This window comes from Sorex araneus, chromosome X (genome assembly GCF_027595985.1).
Source record: "Sorex araneus isolate mSorAra2 chromosome X, mSorAra2.pri, whole genome shotgun sequence".
NCBI lineage: Eukaryota > Metazoa > Chordata > Mammalia > Eulipotyphla > Soricidae > Sorex > Sorex araneus.
The window spans coordinates 128,394,146-128,416,066 of record NC_073313.1 but is presented as its reverse complement, the minus strand read 5'-3'; the positions used below and the strand labels follow the sequence as shown (position 1 = coordinate 128,416,066).

The following is a 21,921-nucleotide window of genomic DNA, read 5'->3' as shown; positions in this document are numbered from 1 at the left end:
AGGGATAATACAGAGGGTGGGATGCTTGCCTGACACATGACTGACCCTGGTTCAATTCTGGCACCGCATATGGTCTCCCAGCCCTTTCAGAACTGATCCCTGACTACAGAGATAGGAGCAAGCCCTGAGGACTGTCAGGTGTGATCCCTGCCCCAAATGAATAAAACCCAAGTTAATCTGGTTAGAGACAAGGTTCTTAGTATGGCTTCTAATCAGCATAGTGTCCCTATATGGAGAGTAGAATGGATTACCAAAAAACCCACAGAGAACATTATGGAAGGACACAGTGAGAAACCACCATATACAAGCCAAGGGAAGAGACTAGAGATATTCCAATATCTTGATACTGACTTCTACCTTAAGAATTGTGTGTGTGGGGGGGGGGCTGATACAATAGCACAGTGGGTAGGGCATTTGCCTTGCATGAGGCCGACCCGGGTTTGATTGCCAGCATCCCATACGGTCCCCTGAGCACAGCCAGGAGTAATTCCTGAGTGCAGAGCCAGGTGTGACACCCCTCCTAAAAAAAAAAGCAAAAAAAAAAAAGAATTGTGTGTGTGTATGCGGTGGGGGAGTTCACCTTTAATTTATGTGTAGTATGTTGTCTTGGCAGCTCTAGCAAACCACTAGACACATATTTAGAAATGGTGGCATAATTCAGTGTTAACATTCGGTGAATGTGTTTGTGGTACTATTGGATGATTGGCCTTAACTGAAAGATACAGCTTTGCCAAGAGCGCCCGAGAGCAGTATGAGAAGCTGCTCACCATGCACAACAACATGGTCAAGCTCTATGACAACCTGGGAGAATATTTTATTTTCGACTCCAAGACTGTGAGCATCGAAGAGTTTTTTGGTGATCTCAGCAACTTTCGAACTCTGTTCATGGTAAGTAATGCATCTTGATACACTGCAAAATCTGGTCTTGTGTTTTAAAATAACTGCTTCTGGGCCAGGCCAGAGACATAGTACAGCGGATAAGGTACCTGCAGCAGATCTTGGTTTGGTCCTGGGCACTGCATGTTGGCCCCTATGTGCTACCAGGTATGTCCCCCACCCCCAATATATAACTTTTTCTGTTGTTCTTTTATGTAACTACTCATCGTACTCATTTCATGTTATAGCCCTTTGTCAGGAAATTGATGCATATTTTATATTTGTGACATAGAAAACAAATTGCTGGCTGCCTTAATATGTAAAGACCCCTATATGGATTATTTTGAAATTTGTGTATCTATGTGAATTTATCTACTGAAATTTTAAAGTAAATGAAAGCATTAGTACCTAAATTGTTCTCTACTTTGAATGCAGCATGCCATTATAATTTTCAGTAGCTTGAAAATTAACATCTATAATTATCTTTTTACTTAATACATTAGAGTGCTGTGCTCTATGAGTAACTTTCTTTGATTGCCTATGAAAAATTGATTTCGGATTAGGCTGATAACCTTGAATACTTGCATTTCTTTTTAGAGTGTGCACTGTGTTTTCAAAAGTAATTATTTCAGGTAATAGTAAATATCAACATTAGATGGAGATTGGCAAAATGGGTGTCAGTTATTATGCTAGGAGAAAAAGAAAGTTTTGCTATGTAGTTTTGCTAAATGCAATAGAAATATTTCACCTCTGGCTGGAATTTTTTGGCCTGATCATGGACTCTGATTATGGTAATAATAGAAATATATTTGCAACAGTTTATGTCAAGTAGGTAAAGATGAATATATTTTTTAAATTCATTTTTTATTTATGTTTTGCTTTTTGGGTTACACCCAGCGATGCTCAGGGGTTACTCCTGGCTCTGCACTCAGGAATTACTCCTGGCAGTGCTTGGGGGACCATATGGGATGCTGGGATTCGAACTTGGGTCAGCCGCATGCAAGGCAAATGCCCTACCCACTATGCTATCACTCGCTGGAGATGAATATATTTTTTAAAGAAATTATAGTAATTATCTCCATCAGAATATCAGTTAGGAAACTATTTCATTGCAGTTTGAGTTGTATTTCTATCCCCAAAATATGTTGACTCAGAGAGATAATACATGGCTTAATATGCTTACACTGCTGCTCCCTCGAACTGTACATGGTCCTTTTAGCGCTGTTAGGAGTGATCTAAGTTAAAATGCAGTTATTTGTTAAAAAAGATTTCATCTCAATTGATGGTGTTATACCATGAAAACATTTTATTTTGGTGAGACTTGCTCACTTCTAGATTCAAATTTATTTGTCTCAGCTTTGACAACAGAAGATAAATAAAATATTTCTAAAATAGGATCATTTGTCTTAGGTTATTATTGTGAGTTTTTTGATGATCTCAGAAACTTTAGAACTTCTTTTTTTTTCTTTTTTTTCCTGATTTTTGATTTTTTTTGGTCTTTGGTGTTTGCCCCTTAATATAAACAGTCATATTTAACATTTTATCTGGTAAAATTATTAATTGTAACATTTTTTTACTAAAAAGAAGTGTGGTGAAAGCATTTTTAAACTTATAAACATGACATGAACAGATGTACACTAAGGTGATACAGATACTTTGCTTATTTTCAAAAAGAAAAAATTGTCAAAAATTAATTTGGACTAGGAAATAGACTACTGTTAACACATAGAAAAGAAAAATCCAATAAATTATTTCTGTTTTATCCAAGAGGGAAGTAGATAAATCAATTAGTGGAAATTTATAATTTTTCACCATCTAATAAATAAAGCCTTATTTTAACATGGAAAATATACTCAAAGAGTATTTTTTTTTTGCTTTTTGGGTCACACCCAGCAATGCTCAGGGGTTACTCCTGGATTTGCCGTCAGGAATTACTCCTGGCAGTGCTTGGGGGACCATTTGGGATGCCGAGGATCGAACCCGGGTCGGCCGCATGCAAGGCAAATGCCCTACCCGCTGTGCGATCGCTCCGGCCCCTCAAAGAGTATTTTTATGCTATGTAACTACCCATTTGGTATACCATTTGGAGTTGATTTTGGTATACTTCACCTGTGTTGTTGACTGTTCAGTGACAATTCCTGTGTGTTGTTAAAAGATTTGTAATTTTTATTCAAATATTTAGAAGTTTCACTCAAGAACTGTGCTTAGTTATTTTTTTCAATAATAGCTTGCTTCAAAAATTATAAGGTATACTTAAGAAAGCCTAATTCTGTTGTCTGGCATTGTCACTATTCAGTTGTAAAACTTCCCATAAGTCATTTATCCTTTGCAGATATTCGTAAAATTGTTCGTTGTTGTTTTACTGAGTAAAATGAAGTGGTATATTACTGATTTCTGAGAACTTAACCTTCTTAATAGTCTAGAGGTTATGATCAGTATTTCAGAGGTAACAGTCATATGTATTATTTCATTAATTGGATAGATTTTTAGGCTACAGGCTTCACTGCGAGTGTGACTTTTTAACAGAAAAATAATTAATAACAAATTGCTCCTATTTTAATGTTGACACTTTGAAATCCAGTTTTATGTGCATTTAAGTAAACTTTTTTTGGCATTTTATATTTTTATTAATTTATATATAACAGTTTATACTTAATTTTTAATAGTTTATTTTTAATTAGTAAATCAACGTGGGGGTACAGTTACAGATTTATACATTTTTGTGCTCATGTTTCCCCCATACAGAGTTCGATAACCCATCCCTTCACCAGTGCCCATTCCCCACCACCAGTAAACCCAGGGTCCCTCCCACCCTCCCCAGTCCCGTCTCCCCCCACCCCAAACTGCCACTATGGCAGGGTATTCCCTTTAGTTCTCTCTCTCTGATTAGGTGTTGTGGTTTGTAATAAAGGTGTTGAGCGGCCATTGTGTTCAGTCTCTAGTCTACATTCGGCTTGCGTCACTCCTCCCCCGCATGACCTCCGACCACATTTTACTTGGTGCTCCCTTCTCTGAATTGCCCAGAATGAGAGATCAGCCTCCAAGCCAGGGAGTCAACCTCCTAGTACTTATTTCTACTATTCTTGGGTATTAGAGTCCTAGTCTATTCTTCTATATTCCACAGATGAGTGCAATCTTTCTATGTCTGTCTCTCTCTTTCTGACTCATTTCACTTAGCATGATACTTTCCATGTAGGTCCACTTATATGTAAACTTCATGACCACATTTTTTTCTAACAGCTGCATAGTATTCCATTGTATAGATATACCAAATTTTCTTCAACCAGTCATCTGTTCTAGAGCACTCGGGTTTTTTCCAGATTCTGGCTATTGTAAACAGTGCTGCAATGAACATGTAAGTGCAGATGTCACTTTGACTATATTTTTTGGCTTTTCTGGGATAAATTCCCAGCAGTGGTATTGCTGGGTCAAATGGGAGCTCAACCTCTAGTTTTTTGAGAATCATCCATATTGTTTTCCAAAAGGGCTGAACTAGTCGGCATTCCCACCAGCAGTGTAGAAGGGTCCCTTTCTCCCCACATCCTCTCCAACAGCGGTTGCTTTTGTTCTTTTGGATGTGTGCTAGTCTCTGTGGGGTGAGGTGGTATCTCATTGTCGTTTTGATCTGCATCTCCCTGATGATTAGTGATGCAGAGCACTTTTTCATATGCCTTTTGGCCATTCGTATCTCTTCCTTGGAAAAGTTTCTGTTCATTTCTTCGCCCCATTTTTTGATGGGGTTGGATGTTTTCTTGTAGAGTTCAACCAGTGCTTTATATACCATTGATATCAACCCCTTATCTGATGGGTATTGTGTAAATATCCTTTCCCATTCTGTGGATAGTCTTTGTATTCTGGTCACTGTATCTTTTGCGGTGCAGAAGCTTTTTAGTTTAATGTAGTCCCATTTGTTGATCTCTGTTTTTACTAGATTGCTTAGTTCTATGTCACCTTTGAAGATACCTTTATCTTCAATATCGTGGAGGGTTTTGCTGACCTTGTCTTCAATGTACCTTATGGTTTGTGGTCTGATGTTGAGGTCTTTAATCCATTTTGATCTGACTTTTGTGCATGGTGTCAGGTCAAGGTCTAAACCCATTTTTTGCATGTGGTTGTCCAGTTGTGCCAGCACCATTTGTTAAAGAGGCTTTCCTTGCTCCACTTCACATCTCTTGCTCCCTTATCAAAGATTAGATGATCGTACATTTGAGGTTGTGTGTAGGGATATTCCACACTGTTCCATCGGTCTTCAGCTCTGCCTTTGTTCCAGTACCATGCTGTTTTAATTGTTACTGCTTTGTAGTAGAGTTTAAGGTTGGGGAGGGTGATGCCTCCCATCATCTTTTTCCCAAGAATTTTTTTAGCTATCTGTGGGCGTTTATTGTTCCATATAAATTTTTGGATTGCTTGATCGATTTCTTTGAAGAATGCCATGGGTATACTTATAGGGATCGCGTTAAATCTGTATAATGCTTTAGGGAGTATTGCCATTTTGACAATGTTTATTCTCCCTATCCATGAGCAGGGGATATGTTTCCATTTCCTCATGTCCTCTTTTATTTCATGGAGTAGGGTTTTATGGCAAGCATTATCATCAATGGAGAAAAAGTAAAGGCCTTTCCTCTAAGATCGGGGACAAGACAAGGATGCCCACTCTCACCACTTCTCTTTAATATAGTACTGGAAGTATTAGCAATAGCCATCAGGCAAGAAAAAGTTATTAAGGGGATTCAGATTGGAAAGGAAGAAATCAAGCTCTCACTACTCGCAGATGATATGATGCTATACCTAGAGAAGCCTAAAAGCCCTAGTAAGAAACTCTTAATAGCAATTGACCTGTACAGTAAAGTCGCAGGCTATAAAATCAATACCCAAAAATCCATGGCCTTCCTATATGCAAACAATGAGACAGAGGAAAGGGACATGAAAAAAGCAATCCCGTTCACAATCGTGCCCCAGAAAATCAAATACCTTGGAATCAACTTAACTAAAGAAGTAAAGGACCTCTACTAAGTAAACTTCTTGAAAGTTTGTTAAATTGCGTTTTGGAGTTTTCAAGACAGGTGACCAGCATCTGCCATAGTTTTTGACTGCCCGTCACCATCTGCCTTATAGTAGTAGTGTTTTACTATTTTAACTATTATCTACATGTTGTTGCCAACATGTTGGCCTGAGAATTTGATGTACAACATATTAGTGGCTTGAACTTTGGTTAGTAATGTAACCTACCTGGGCAGTTTCTTCATCTATTACATATGAATAACTTTTGCCTTGTTTTCTTACTACTTTGTGAAAACAACTCAAAACGTATGCTTTGCAGATGAGAGCATTATTAGCCATTTTCCATCCACCCATTTGATTACTATTTTTGAAAACCAACTTAGTTTTGGTAATCCCCTGATCTGGATATTTAAGGAAGAGATTAAGTTCTCTCTGTCCATGAGTATAAAGAGGAAAATTAAATGCAATTTAATTTGTTGATTGAAGCCCCCCGGATTATGTCAATATACTATAGTAATTCAAAGGAGGAGCTGCCTTAACCCACTTGAAATGGAAAGAGATGGCTTTTGTAGAGAAGGTAACATTTTGGCAGAGTCTGGAAGTTTGACAAGAAGTTTAAGAGTTTTGCAACTGATGTTTTTGCAAAATAGTCCTAAATCAACATCACCAACTTCAGTCATTTATTCTCAGCTTGAGTCTGTTTCCTAGTAAATTTGAAGTGATTCCACTCCACCAGGGAACAGAAGAACCCCAAAGAGAGGCAAAAAATTGTAATTGCCAGAAATTACTCGGTTTTATTTTTTAGTATTTTAGCACATTTAGCCTCTGGGTTCTTTGTGCTAAAAGCATGTTGACTATTTGCTATGACTGTAGATGGAAGCAGCAAAACACCAGTAGTACTGAGAAGAAAATAAGAGTTCCAAGGAATGTTTGACTAAAACTTCCGTTTGAACAGTGTTTCATCTTTGTACAAGTATTTGTCATGTGCAATATTAAGAAAATAAAGCACATTCCAGCAGGTCTTTCTCAGATTTCCAAAGGACAGGAAATACATAATTAAACTGAAAGGATTAATATGGGTTCATCTATTTTCAGAATAACAACATTCAAATTCATGAAAACAAAATTGGTAATGTTCATTAGAAACTTCCTAGTAATTAATAATTCCAGTTGTATTACATATTACATGACACTTAAGAGATTATTAAAGATAAATGTGCTACATGTTCGTATGTAATATTTGTAGTAAAAATAGTTCTCTATTCACAGCTATGATTCTTGTTCGTATCACAGAGATTTCATTTTTTACTTTTTAAAATTGCCTATTATATAGTCACTTAATAAGCATTAAATGTAATATTTGGTAGAAAAATATGAAATTTCTTAATTATGTACACGTTTCAAACCCAGTGTTTTTCAGCATTTTTGTATGTTCATACAAGTAATGGTCCATATGAAAACCAGTGGTCTAAACATCATTTGTGCTTACTGAATGCTTCAGTCATTCTACTAGTTCAGAAAGATGATTGCACAGTCATTTTTGTTGTTTTGAGATACTGTTAATAGTGTATTCAAAATCAGTTTTATCGTTGTACAGTGACTTGCTTAGGCATAAACATTATTCCAGCTACGTCAAAATTGTTCAAAGCAAGTATTAGACTTTCATAATTCCAAGTTGTAGAAGATATCCTCTTTTTTTTATCCTCTCAAATCTTTCAGTTTCCTGCTACTTTCTGTTTGGTTATTTTGTTGTGGCTTATTTGTTTGGGGGCCATCCCTGCTGGTGCTCAGGGATTACTCTCGGCTCTGCACTCAGGGATCACTCCTGGTGGGGCTCAGGGTTATGCTGGGGATGGAACCCTCGTCTGCCACTTGTAAGGTAAGAGTCCTACCTCCTGTTCCATCTTTCCAGCCCTCTCTGCTACTTTAAATTTCAAAAGAAATTATTAGTTGAGATTGTTTGGTTTACAATACTATTAATAATGGTTTTTCATGAAAAGAATTCCATCACCAATATACTGATCTCCCTCCCCCAGTGACACCCAACATCCCTCCCTCTGGAAACTCCACAACCCTCCTCCTAGCCTACCCCCGATTCAACTGTTTGAATCACATTTCCCATTCTGTTGCCTTTGGACCTTTACTTCTACTCTGCTACCTGGAAATTGGTCTACCTGGGTCAATTTGGTCGCTTCTTCTTGTTTTGATTTTAAAATAACAGCACAAGAAATAGTTGTTACATTTTTTTCATTCCATATTTCATATGTGGACTGAAACATAGAAGCAGAATTTGATAATACTTTAGATTCGTGACCACATCTGAAGAAAGTGTTACTGTTAATTTTAAACTACTACCAGATTTACTTTTAACATAATCAAGTTTCTACTACTGTTCATTTTATAAATAAAATTTACCACTTAATTCTTTTCGACTCAAAATTTGTTACATGAGCATTAAAATGTGTGTTTTTAGAGGACCAGAGCAATACAGTGGGAAAGGTGCTTTCCTTGCATGTTGTTGACCCCATTTTGGTACCCAGTACTGATTATAGTCCCCCAAGAACTTCCAGGGGTCACTCCCAAGCACTGTAATTGTACTATTAAAAAATAGTAATTGTTTTTTAAAATATAAGTAAATACATTAAGAGCTAAAGTGATAGTTGGTATACATTGAGTTTTATGTATTATGTATTTTATGTATTACTTAGTCATATTGCTTCTAGTTCCTCTTTTGAATCCATATATATATTTCCACGCCTTGTAATGCTATTTAAGTTCTCCACCATCAGTTCTACTGTTAATGAAGTGTTCTGACTGCGTAGCCTCCTTTCTAAGTTCTAATAATTTACCACAGAGTAAAAGTACCCATGGACGTGCCCCCCCCCAAAAAAAAAAAAAGGAAAAGAAAACCTTTCCTGATTTGTAATTCCTTAATCACTTCCTATGGACTCAGGATAAATTTTAACAGGATTCAATTTTGGCATTAAAATGGTCGGCGCGGAGCAGGAAGCACATGTGCTTGTATGCAGCTGACCCAGGTTCAAGCCATAGCTCTATGTTTTCGATTCATAGCTCCTGATCTCTGCCAGGAGTGATTCCTGAATGCAAGTCCCTAGTATGACCAGCTGTGGCCCAACTGCCCCCCAGACACACAGTGGATTTGCAAAATGTAAAGACTACAACTGCCTAATAGCTATACCATCTATGAATGATTCAGTGAACTAGGTTCAGTGAATCATTATTGCTTATTGTTATCTCTTTTCACAAATAGCAAAGCATAGAAAGTGGAAAGCACCAAAAGGAGACAGTAGCAAATGCTTAGGAGGGCCCTGGCATTTTAGGTAGAACAAAAAGAAGCTGTGACATCACACTATCTAAAATGGATAAGACTCAGGGACAAATGTGATTATCATTATATCATGATTACTCCCATTGTTAATATGATATGGAAAGTTTAGAAGTGATATCACGCTTAATTCTCATGGATATTTTTGATTCTATCTTAAGTAACAGTTCTTTGGACATGTAAACATGTCAGGGCAAATTGTGGTCATGGTGGATTTCAGGGAGAGTTTTCAGAAGTTTCCCTTTTCCAAAACAACATCCCTCTTTATTTAGCCTTACTCATGTTTAAACTAAAGTATAATCAAAAAGCCAAATGTGCATCTCCATGTACATAGACTCGAAAAAATAGATTGCTAATATACAAAACATTTAAGTCATTTATTAGAGAAAGTTAACCTTTTCGGAAAGGTAAAGTGAAATTTGCATGGAAAGATTGTGTATGTAATTTCTATTCCAAGAAAGCTGTTAGTTTCACACATTTTAAACCCTTCAATTCTCAAAGCACTTGATATTTAAAGGAAATCTATACATGGTAAAGATTTGGGGCTTATATAAGGAGCCAAATGCATTGTTTGAAAATGATCTTTATCAGTAATATAAATTATGTTCTCTAGAATAACATCCTCTAAAATTTCCAGTTGATGCTTCATAAATTTCTGTGGCTTTGCCTAGCAGTGAAATGGTAATTAATATGATAAAGAACCTGAGAAACTGAAAAATTGGTATTGCTTTTGAGCAGTGTATTAAATTTGTAAGATAAGTTTTTTTACCACCTGTTAAAACTCCCAGGACTCGCCATAGTAAGTGTATCCCAGTGTCCCATTATCTCATTACCTCCATCGTCAGATCTCAAGGTCCCTTTAGATGCTCCATTCCTACAAGCATAATCAGAATCATTGTATATGAGCTCAAAGACATGTCTTCTCTAGTCAGCACTAGAAATTTTTTCTGAGATATCTGAGGCCGTACACGTTTTGGTTGATGAGAATATAGCATTGAATCAAGTATGCAATGCTCCACTCTTCTCATCTTGCTGCAATTCTAGCTCCCTTCTGCTAATTGTCTCTTCCTGGCAAAACTATTTGGGGTTGCCCTCCTTGAAAATGAATTTCTCAGAAATGACCTTGAAGTCTCCCACTGTGCTAATTGACCACCAATTCTGGTTGCATCAATGTGGCCCTATGCTCAGTGCAGAAGTAGCTACATTCAGGGGATTCTTCATGGAATGATTTTTTTCTTCTTTTCTTTTTTCTTATAATTTTTTTTCTTTTACAGGGTAGTTCACAATATTTGATTACATTTGATATTCAAACACAAATCCCATGACTCCATTACACCTTCCCACCACCATATTTGGGTTGTTTCCATCCCAAGCCTCAATCCCTGTCTCAAAGCACAACCAAAATAATGTATTTTGTATTGTTTGTTATGAAAAACCACTGAAAATGCTACAAAAAGTGTCCCATAGAGGAAACTGTGGAGATTGTTCTATTTTGGCAGGGACCATTTAGACATTCTTTAGGATATCACTACATGTTGTTAAAGTTTGAGTAATGTGAACTTTTGTATATATATCTGGAAATATGTATATATACATATATATTTCCCTCTATGATTGGTTGCCTATTTGAACTCCATCTAATGTGGTGTGGTACTCTTGGAGAATGGGTAGGGAGTATCTTATGATGCGTCTCATGGCCGTTGACAAGATTATCTTGCGCCGGCAGGAGGTGGCTTATGAATGTGACCTCTGGGTCGCTGGAGACAGGGGGGAAATGGGTGCTCCCGGTCCCATTGAACCCAGAGTCCCAAGTCGCAAAGTTCCATGTGCCTGGGTTTTGTTGGACATCACTCGTGCGTGATGCTCAGCCCAAGCGTGTGGATGGTAACAGTTGAGTTCTGGAGGTTTTTGACTGCCGGTGCTGGGTCCTTTGGGGTAGGGAGGGCTCTCACCCACTCCCTTCTGGGGTGCCCCAAGTGAAACAACTTTTGCTTCTTTTCTAATCACTTTTTTCTTAGAAGTTGAACAGTTGTTTCAAGTTCTGTTGACTGGACAAGAATCCTAAAATCCATAAAACCACTGCCAGCCTTCCTTCCTTCCTTTTGTTTACAAGATTTCTAGGCATATAGATTGCTTTTCCTAGATGCTCGGGATAAATCACCCATATAAGTCCTTTTACTCAAATAGAGACCCAAGGTCCCACACCTCCCTCTTATTAATTACACGTACCTGAGATGATTCCATTTGAACTCAACCTGGACCTCCCAGGGAATATAGCCAAAAATTTATTTTGATCCATAGTAACTATTTTCAAAAGGCAATTATATGGTAGGTCTGTTCAGCAGAATGTTTGATCAAAATACCTTATTTCTCCACTGAGCCAGATTATAGACTAGCTGTATTATAACAAAATTAATTAATTCTTCTTTAGAAAAAGATGTTGCCTATCAATTGTTCTGTATTCTGTCTGAGATTTTATTATGGATGAGAAGTAGATGTTCTATTTTCTGACATGAATTTTCCTGATGTGAAAATCTAACTATTGTTTCATAAGGAACCCAAATAATATGTAACAATAACACTTGGGATTTAAAGAGAACACAGATTCCCCAGCATGATAAGGTGCCAAAATAGTTTTCATATATTGACATAATTAATATTATAAATTTTAAATCATATTTATAAATAATTACTAAAATATTCACATTTATGACAAGTTAAATTTTACCCTTGAAAAGCTATATAATGTAATAGATAACTGGAAATACTGGATAAAATGTCTGATACCTTTTATGCTAAGATCTAGTAAGAAATAGTAAACAAAATGCAATAGCTTTATTTCTTGTAAAACAGCTCTCAGAATTTTTCAAATTAGTTTTCCTCATGAATAAGTTATTTTGAATTATATCCAAACACCAGGAAATAGGGAAATTATAAGATAAGAAGCAGGCTGTACAAACTAACCTTTTTCTGTGTCTTTAAGATTGGCTGAAGTTCTTATCAAAATCTGCCTATTACAACCAGAACAGGAAGATACTAGAGACTAATGCAATTAGCATTACCTTCTGCTTGCAGATCTTGTTGTCATTTTACTTCATCCTTATCTGTTTCTCCATTTTAAAATTAATCTTTTTCTAAAAAGATGCCTAGACCCTGTACAAGGCATGGGGAAGCAGAACTTCCTGGATTCATAGTACTCCCTGTCCTCCCTGCCTCACTTTCTCGCCAATCGCTTAGCCAAATAAACCTTCTCTCAGATTCCCATTATGGCCTAGATACCATCTCTGTATGCTTTTATGTTTTCATCCTAGCATATTTTTTCTTGTACTCTGTTCATATCTGTATGTTTAGTGAGCACCAACACTACAATTATACTCCTATGGTGGGCAATTCACAGTGCTAATCACTAGGAATGTATATGAATTATTCAATGAATGAAGAAAAAAAATGAATGAACGAAATGTCCAAAGATGGAAAAAAAAATTGACTTTCCTGCCAAAGCTCACATTCTAGTTGGAAAAGCAGACCAGCAAAACAATGTGACACCATTGGGAAGGAGAAGTAAAGAGAGGCTGCTAATATCTCAGGGCTAGGATGAATGGAGATGTTACTGGGCCCGCTCGAGCAAATCGATGATCAATGGGATGACAGTGGTACAGTGATACTAATAACGTATATATATATATATATATATATATATATATATATATATATATATATACATGCAAAAGATTTCTGAGCACAGAGGGAAAGAAGTATGTAGTCTATATTTAAAGAAAATATGAAATTCTACTGGGTTTAAGTTTAGCAGAAAATACATAATGTACAAACACCTGGAAATAGAAAATTATAAGATAAGCAGCAGGCTGTACAAACTACCTTTTTTCTGTGTCTTTAGGATTGACCGAAGTTGTTATCAAAATCTGCCTGTTACAACCAGAACAGGAAGATACTAGAGACTAATGCAATTAATATTACCTTCTGCTTGCAGATCTTTTTGTCATTTTACTTCATCCTTATCTGTTTCTCCATTTTAAAATTAATCTTTTTCTAAAAAGATGCCTGTACCCTGTACAAGGCAGTTTAAGTTTAAATTTAGCAGTAAATACATAACATTTCCAAGATTTTAAGTTTCAGAAATATGAATTCAGAGTGGTAATATATCTACTTCATGTCTAAGAAAGTAGCTCTCCGACAATCATACTCATCTAAGGGTTAGCCATTAAGTGCTTGGATAAGCAGTAACTAAGCTTCAGTTACTTCTTATGACTGACAAGTGTCTTGAGCAGTAAGCTAATTAGCACAGATTGTCTTTCAAAAAGTATGTTACATAAAGACTTTCTTGTCTGGTATTACTTTAGGTAGTATTGTGTACCCAGATGTAATTTGGCAAGTTGTAGAGATTTGGGGGGTTACTGTTATCAAAGAGGATGAGCTCCTGGCACTCAAATATAATGAGTAAAATTAGAATGCTACTATACATCTTGTAAGATAAAGGATTGCATCACCTTCTACAACAAAGATGTACCCGGTCCAAGCTACTAATAAGTGCCTTGATTGAGAAACAGTGGTTTAGAATTATCTGCCAAAGATTTTTTTCTAGCTTTCACGCTGAAAGCAAGATGAAAATTTTTAATTATTTATAGATGTGTTAATAATTCACTTATTTTTCATATCAACATTTTAATACCTTGAATTAATGATATTTTATTTCTTTCGAATACATACTTGCTCATAGGAATGGGGAACTTTTGAAAATCGATATGTAAAGTATAGGAAAATTATGAACTATAAACAAAAGAAGAAAAAATAACCAACTGATATTGTACTACCCCCAAAATAATGAATGTCAATTCCCAGACATAAGACTTCCAGAATGTCTCTGTACATATACATAAGTATTTAAATTGAGCAAGTTCAAAATAAAAATAGTAAATGTTATGAAAACTTAAGCCTTATAATATATATATATGTATATATATATATATTCTTACAGAATTTCTGAATGCTTAAGCATTCAGTATTTGGTGTATAGTGTCACGAATGACTCATTTAATAATTCCGTTTTCAAAATACATGGTTTTGATGTTATGTTAAATATTTTGCATGGTGGATTAATAACTATCAGACTAATGGAACCTGGCATTCTCCCTTTATTTTCTACATAATGCCCTCATCCAGTTTCTCTGTGGCAAGGAACCTTATATTAGTGATTGGTATATTACCAATTTAACCTGTGCACTTAGTGGTTTATAGTATTCTTCTCTACATTTTCAGTGCTCTACTTACAATAATTCTCCAGTATAAATAGTATTTTGATTCTGCTGTACTTAGTATACTTATCTCTACAGTATATTTTTCTTATAGTCATTTCACCCAACTATGCTGTTTTTGAGTTGGCAAAGGCCAAAATGTAATTATATATTTTTGAAATTTAAATACAAAATATTTTATCAATTATTCAAAAAGAAAAAGTCCTCCTAGTGTATGTGTATATATATATGTATATATAACTTTGCTCTCTAATTTTTACTTCAATCAAATTTTAGAGCCATGAAATAGTCAAACTTTGAAATTTGAAAATTCTGAAATATGTTATTTAATCCTATTGATAAAATGGTTCCTATTTACTCACATACAATTATATATAGATATAAATATATATCTTTTTAGTTTCAATTTTTGAAAAGTTTTGGCCTTAAAATAAATATATGATGGGCTCCTATTCAAGTCAGAAACTCTATGGTTTTCCTGAAAAGGGAGTAAGCATGTCATCCATTAAAACCTTAAGTTTTTGAAGTAGAAGAGTTTCAAAATGCAGTTGTCTTGAAGATCTTGTAAGTTTTTAAAAATAAATTTTTTAAATACATTAAGTATATAAATTCAACAGTGATGAGGAAATGCAGATATGAACTGTTTACTAAAATGTTGATGAAAAAAGTACAACCGTAGTCAACAATAGTATCTCTGATCATGAAATATGATTTTCTATATCCAACAAAGTGGAAACTTTATTTGAAGTTTAATTACTTTCATCTATCTATACTGTATTTTTTTTACTTGCCGTCCTCAGATTATACAAGAACTTACTTTTTTTTTTAATTGAATCACTATGAGAAAAGTTACAAAGCTTTCAGGTTTAAGTCTCAGTCATACAATGATCAAACACCCATCCCTTCACCAGTGCACATGTTCTACTATTAAGAACCCCAGTATACCTCCCACCTGTGTGGCTGATGATTTTCACTTTAATCTCTCTTTACTTTGATTGCATTCAATATTTCAACAAGACACTCACTATAATTATTTGGAATTTTCCCCCAACAATCACACCTGCCGAAAAGGCATCATTTGATAATTTGTTTTCCATTACTGAGAATGAAGAGCATATGAGGTCGTGTGGCCACTGTTGCAGCCGCGTGGTTTTGCATTTTTGGCATTTTAGTAATTAAGTCCAGAGAAATTTCTGCCAGAAGTCACATCACTGCAAGCTCATACCTCTGTTTAGTGAGCTCTAAAAGATGGCGGTCACCACACCACCACCGCCGAAAGGAAAGGCCGAGAGAGAAAAACCTTTCCCCTCCCAGGGTGGCATGGGTCCATAGCTTAGTTCACAGTCTAGAGGCATTTCTGCAAGAAGCTACTGGGTTCCGAAAGTAGTTAGTGGGCATCTGGGATCATGGCCATTCAGGAAGGGAGGAGCCATTAGTGTGTGGCCACTCGGGGTCTCATCTCGGCGGAAAGCCTATGCAAGAACTTCTTATTTTGAAATACAAGATTTTCCAGATCTTTTCTGTTAGATTAATATAGTCTAATTATTTCTTTCATGCTAAATTAAAAACTAAGCATAGCATGATTTTTATAGAAACACATTTATTATAGCTGAACATCATGTAAGCGAAGTATGTTTTTAGGTAAGTCTTTAGTTAATAGTGTTTAATGGGTAGGCAAGTTTAATTTACAGTCATCATTGTAAGTGCCTGTTTAGAAAGATATCGTTGCCAAGTATTTTTGTTACCCTGTGAAAAATAATTGCTATAAATTTGCTTTTAAAGAGACAAGTTTGGGGATTTTGCTTTTTTTCATAGTCTAGGTTTAGCTTGCTAGTTAGAAATAATGACTTACAAAAAGATTAAGGATATTGATCAACTCTCCTGTATCCTAACAAATGTTAAGAGGTCAAGGTCGTTACATTGCTTAGTTCAGTGGCTTACATCACCTAGGAACTGAAGTTTTTCAAGAATTTTGTTTTTTCATCATTAGTATTTTGACTCATGTTGGTAAATAATCTGCAGTTGTTCTGTGTATCATACGCAAGTATAAGACTTTCTAAGAAGAGGATGTTGCTTCCAGTGGAACTGGTTTTATGATTGAGAAAACTTTTTCTAGAAGTGTGTAGGCAGATTTTGCTTTCAACTTCTCTCTGAGATTGACTCATATGTCATCATAATCTGGTCAAAATTAATGAAAATTTTTGACCACTCATAATTACCCAGTGTTATCCAGGACTCTGTCCCTGAGCACTGTGATTGTGCAAAGTCAGCACCCAAACCAATCTATGGCTTTCTGACCATCAAAGAAGAAAGCTAGTTATGCATGGATTGAGCTAGGTGCATATCAATATCTAAAAATAAATTGTTGTTCATTGTTTCTTTGTTTGTTAGGAGCTCCAAATTGTCAAAATACAAATGACGAAGAAGATGTTTTTTTATTTTGAAATACCCTTCTTCTGCTTGGTTTTCTTTTTCTTTTTTTCTTTTTGGGTCACACCTGGCAACGCACAGGGGTTACTCCTGGCTCTGCACTCAGGAACCACCCCTGGTGGTGCTCAGGGGACCATATGGGATACTGGGATTTGAACCCGGGTAGGCCGCGTGCAAGGCAAACGCCCTACCCGCTGTGCTATCACTCCAGCCCCCTTGGTTCTATTTTTTTCTGAAAAAGAAAAGGTATTAAGGTATCTAACAAGGAAAAGATCCATAGTTTTAGAATTTACATTCCTCTTTTAAGTTTGGAATATTACCTATTTCTGAAAGTAGGTAATATGCCATGTTTTAATGATCTCCGTTCGTATATCCACCTTCCAGTTACCTTATAAAATAAAACACATATATCCTGATCAGTAAATGCTTTAACGTAAGGTAGGCAGGATTTCTTGACTTGGATTTTCAGTGAAAATATCTATATTTCCTTGTATTTCCATTCTTCAATCTCAAATATGTGCAATGCAAATTGTCTGTGCTTAGTCCCTTATACAAAGCTTTTCTTGGGATTTTAATATATATAGTTTAATAATCTATATTCTTTGCTAAATTGTGGTCTTAGTTTCTGGTTCTAGATGCAAATCAATTCTTTTATTTGCTTCTAATGAGATTTCCTACGATATCTCAAAGCAGTGTTTTCAAAATGGAACTCATTGCAGCTTCCTCTGATTTCCTCTTACATACTCTGCATACAGCTTGATTTTCTTTATCATCAATAAAATCTGTTCAATCTCGATCACATTAACTCTTCCTGAATCTTACTCACTTGAACTGACTAAGCTCAATGTTTTCTGTCCCCTGAATTACTGCAACAATCATCTATTATCCTAACTTTGGTGTTGGCATCCTTAAACTATATTTGCAACTTTGGCCAATATTCATTTTTGGAACATGTTTCTTACTGGGATATTTACCATCTCAGAAGCCTTTAATGACCCCCCCATAAGTACTAATAAAGTAGACTTAATTGCCAATTAATTGCCAGTTAGCATTTTACAATAAGCTGGATAGTTTATCTATCCCCACTCTTTATACGTTTTCTCTACTTGGAAGTAGGTCCTGCTCACAATCACCCTAAAACTGATTGAAATCATGTGCCACTGTAACACCCCACTTTACTGCAATTGGTGGTCAGAATTGCCTTGTATTTTACGTTCAGAGGTCCTGTGGAGTAAAAGTAACTCACATGTCTCTGTAGTTTTCTCATTATGTCATAGTGTGGCACATGGGGGGAGCCAAGAAGTAGTTAATGGTGTATAATCATTTGTAACTGGTAATCATATTCCTCCTGTACAAGAAATTTAATAATAAAAGGCATTTTTGATTAAATGCTTCAAAGCCCTCTAGCTGTTCCCTCTTTTCAATTCCTTTGCTCGCTTTGTGCGATTTTAATGACCTTTCATCATTTTAATAACTTCTTTGTCTTTTCATCAGCATTAAACAAATACTTGACTAAAGGACATGAATTTGTTATTATTCACCCGGAGTTTGTAAGATTTAAAATCCCACAGTGAACTATTTTTTCACATGTATGTAATTAGAGAGGCTGCACTAAGAAGAGGAAACACTCATGTTTACTCCATATTATTAATACATTCCAGGGTACAGCTTCTCACTTGTCATAATTAATTCACTTCAGATTGACTCTAAGAACTTAATCTCACTAGGACTTTTTTTGCTTTATGATAAAATCATTAGATAAGAACTGTTCTTCAAATGTATACTTGATCTGTCTATGTTCTCTAAGTCTTTTCTGTCTTAAAAGACACTTTGAAAAAAAAGTATAAAATTTCAACTTCTCTCTTTTGGGCACTGCTGCACTCTAACGTGAGTGAAATTTCCATAACCCTTAGAAAATAAATCTCATCATATTTAGCTTTTAAAGTTTGTCATATTTTATTTTCATATATGTTGTTGAGTACAACCACAGTATTCATAGGATTATCTGTGACCCAAAAGGCATACAATGTAAATTCACATTGAACAAGCCAAATTTTAAATTCATGTTTTTCTTTCTTGTTTAAGTTTTTGGGTCACCCACCAGACGGAGCTCATGGGTGACTCCTGGCTTTCCACTCAGAAATTACTCCTGGAAGTGCTCAAAGGACAATAAGGAAAGCTAGGTATTAAACCCAGGTCATCTGCGTGCAAGGCAAATGCTCTACCCCCTGTACTATGCTCTGACCCCTTTATATATGTTTATTTTTGCAAAGTTTTATACAAGAAATGAATCCCAGTTTTTCTGTTAATTCCCTAAATCCCATAGTAAGTTATTTGTCCAACATGTCAAACCTAATGACAAAATCCCTCTATACCAATAAATAAGACAGCTTAAGTAGAAGATTCATTGATGAAGTGAGAATTCTCTTTTATAAATAATGCAGTGTACCCCGAGTATTAGGAGGTAAAGGAGAGGGCAATAATTCATTAACAGAGTAAAAAAAGGATAGTTCCCTGAATGAGTATGTAGTGATATTTGGCCAAATCTAGGTCAATTACCAAGGATCTGATCACAAATCAGATGTGCTTTACATTGTGGAATATAACTGCAGCGCTCATATACAGATGGAATGGCTTACTTCCAGAAATGCAATCAACACTGTATAGCAATGTCCTTATTATATCTGTTTTGAAAAAACGGGGGGGATCTTATAGCAGAATATCTCTGGTTTTGTCTTCTAACCCAAATAAATCAAATTTTGAAGTAATCCACTTATAGTATTGTTTTTTAGATTTTTCACAAATCAACTTTTCTTGGATAGAGCTACTCCAGTTTCAAAGTATCAAAGTGAAATTGTTTTTTTTTCTTCTTATTTTTCATAAGCTTGTGATTCAGATGTAATAAAACTATAGAAGCAAAATATCCTAGAATAGAAACTGAGGAATTTCCTAGGGGGTTATGCTATGATTTAAACCTCTATCATGTTTCTCCATCCCTTTGGCCACTAAAAGTCTATTCTTTCAAGTACGATTCAGAGAAATAAGATCATAACTTGACTTTATTCCATTCTTTGTCATCCTTAATGTTAAGTTCTATTTGTTTCTCAGTGTTTCTGTTCTTAGACTCCAAAGGCATGTCCTATTATTCTGGCTTTGGAAAATTTGAAGCTGATACAGTTTGCACTCTGACAAATATCATCTTTATGTCCATGATATTATTATGCTCATTAAACCCCATTGTTCCTCAGTTTTTTCATGCCTATGATATTGTTATGATCATTAACCCCATCATTTCTGAGATTAGCTATTTATTTCTTGCTCATGGTTTGGCATTTTCCAAACATTTTGACACTTATTTTTGTCCATCAGATTAATTTTCAGATTTTTATGTTTTTCCAATAAGAATATTTGGATTCCTGAGGTCTGAATTTGTACAATCTGAGAGGAAATACTTTAGAAAAGATTATCTTACCTGTCTTTGTAAAATTTTACAAAAACAAATGATTAACCAAACCACAGTTATAAGAAACCTTCTATCCACAAGGATTTCTGCTGGTTTTGCTTTATTAGCTCCATGGAAAATCTGTCCCTGTATTTACATTTGTTCAGCACATAAATTAGACACAGCTCTTTATTAGACTAAATCACCTAAGCATAAACAAATTACACAGATGTGTGAATATATGTTAAATATTAATCCATATTAGCATCATATATAGGAAAATTAGAAATGCATCTTATAAGAATAATAAGTCAAGTAGTCCTTGAGGTATTCGGTTTAATCGGAGTGAGAGAAATATTTTTAAGATATGCTGATGTATGCCTTTTAGTTAATAAAAATTATATTTGCCTTGAAAGAGTCAAGTTAACTTCAGGACCACTAGGTCCCCAAAGAGCTGTGTAGCCATTCTTTCTCATGCATAATTAGCACTCCAGCTCCCTTGCCTTTTTATTTTTTATTATTTTATTTATTTATTTATTTTTGCTTTTTGGGTCACACCCGGGAATATACAGAGTTTACTCCTGGCTCATGCACACGGGAATTACTCCTGGCGGTGCTCGGGGGACCAAATGGGATGCTGGGAATCGAACCAGGGTCAGCCACATGCCAGGCAAATGCCCTACCCAATATACTATCGCTCCAGCCCCCCTTTTTCCCGTTTAGAAGATGATTTTTGGATTGGAGTCATACCCATTTGTGCTTAAGGTTTTATTCTTCCTCTGTTTTTAGAGATCACTGCTTGCAGGGTTTGGGTTCTAGGCCTGGACCCCAGAATAGCTTGTGTGTGAGGCAATGACTTGAACCACTTTACTATCCTGCCCCTCATCCACACTCTCTAAAAAAATTCTGTTGACTGACTTAATTCTTAATTGGTGTGTGTGTGCGTGTGTGTGTGTATATATGAAATCCACCCTGACTGTTCAGACTATTTCAGTAAAGCAAAAGAAAGGTACTAGACCACGATTTCTGGAAGGATAATTTATTGTCAGTTTCCTAGGAAATAGGATAACAAATCATCAAACAATGACTTTCCACTTAGAAGAGCACAAAATTCTAACTGGCAATCAATATGGATTTATGAAAAGCAAATTGAGCAAAACCATTTTAATTTACTTTTGTGAAAGAATGGGTGTCTTATATTCCAAGAGAAAGAAATAGTCATTATTTCTTAAATGTTGATTCATTTTCATGTGACATTTTCTGTGAAGACTGAAAAATTGTACCTAATTGCTGGTCTCGAGTACTATCGAAGTTGATAACAAGAGTGAAGCAGGGGGAGGTTGACTGAAGGAGAACTGTCATCCCGTTGTTTGTCGATTTACTCTAGTGGGTACCAGTAACGTCTCTATTCCTCCCAGCCCTGAGATTTTAGCAGCCTCTCCTTACTCATATTTCCCAACAATTTGAGACTCTTCCAGGGTCAGGGGAATGATATCACTCATTATTGTTTTTGGCATGTCAAATTTGCCACTGGTAGCTTGCCAAGCTCTGCT

The 21,921-nt window shown here is 35.7% G+C and overlaps 1 protein-coding gene across 1 annotated transcript in view; it reads left to right on the top strand.

The window, feature by feature from the left end:
* Positions 1 to 21,921, top strand: part of DIAPH2 (diaphanous related formin 2) — a 724,307-nt gene that overhangs the window by 497,285 nt on the left and 205,101 nt on the right. The window contains exon 25 of the mRNA XM_055121637.1: positions 725 to 888. Coding sequence (XP_054977612.1) covers positions 725 to 888 — 164 coding nt within the window. The remainder of the gene's footprint in view (positions 1 to 724; positions 889 to 21,921) is intronic.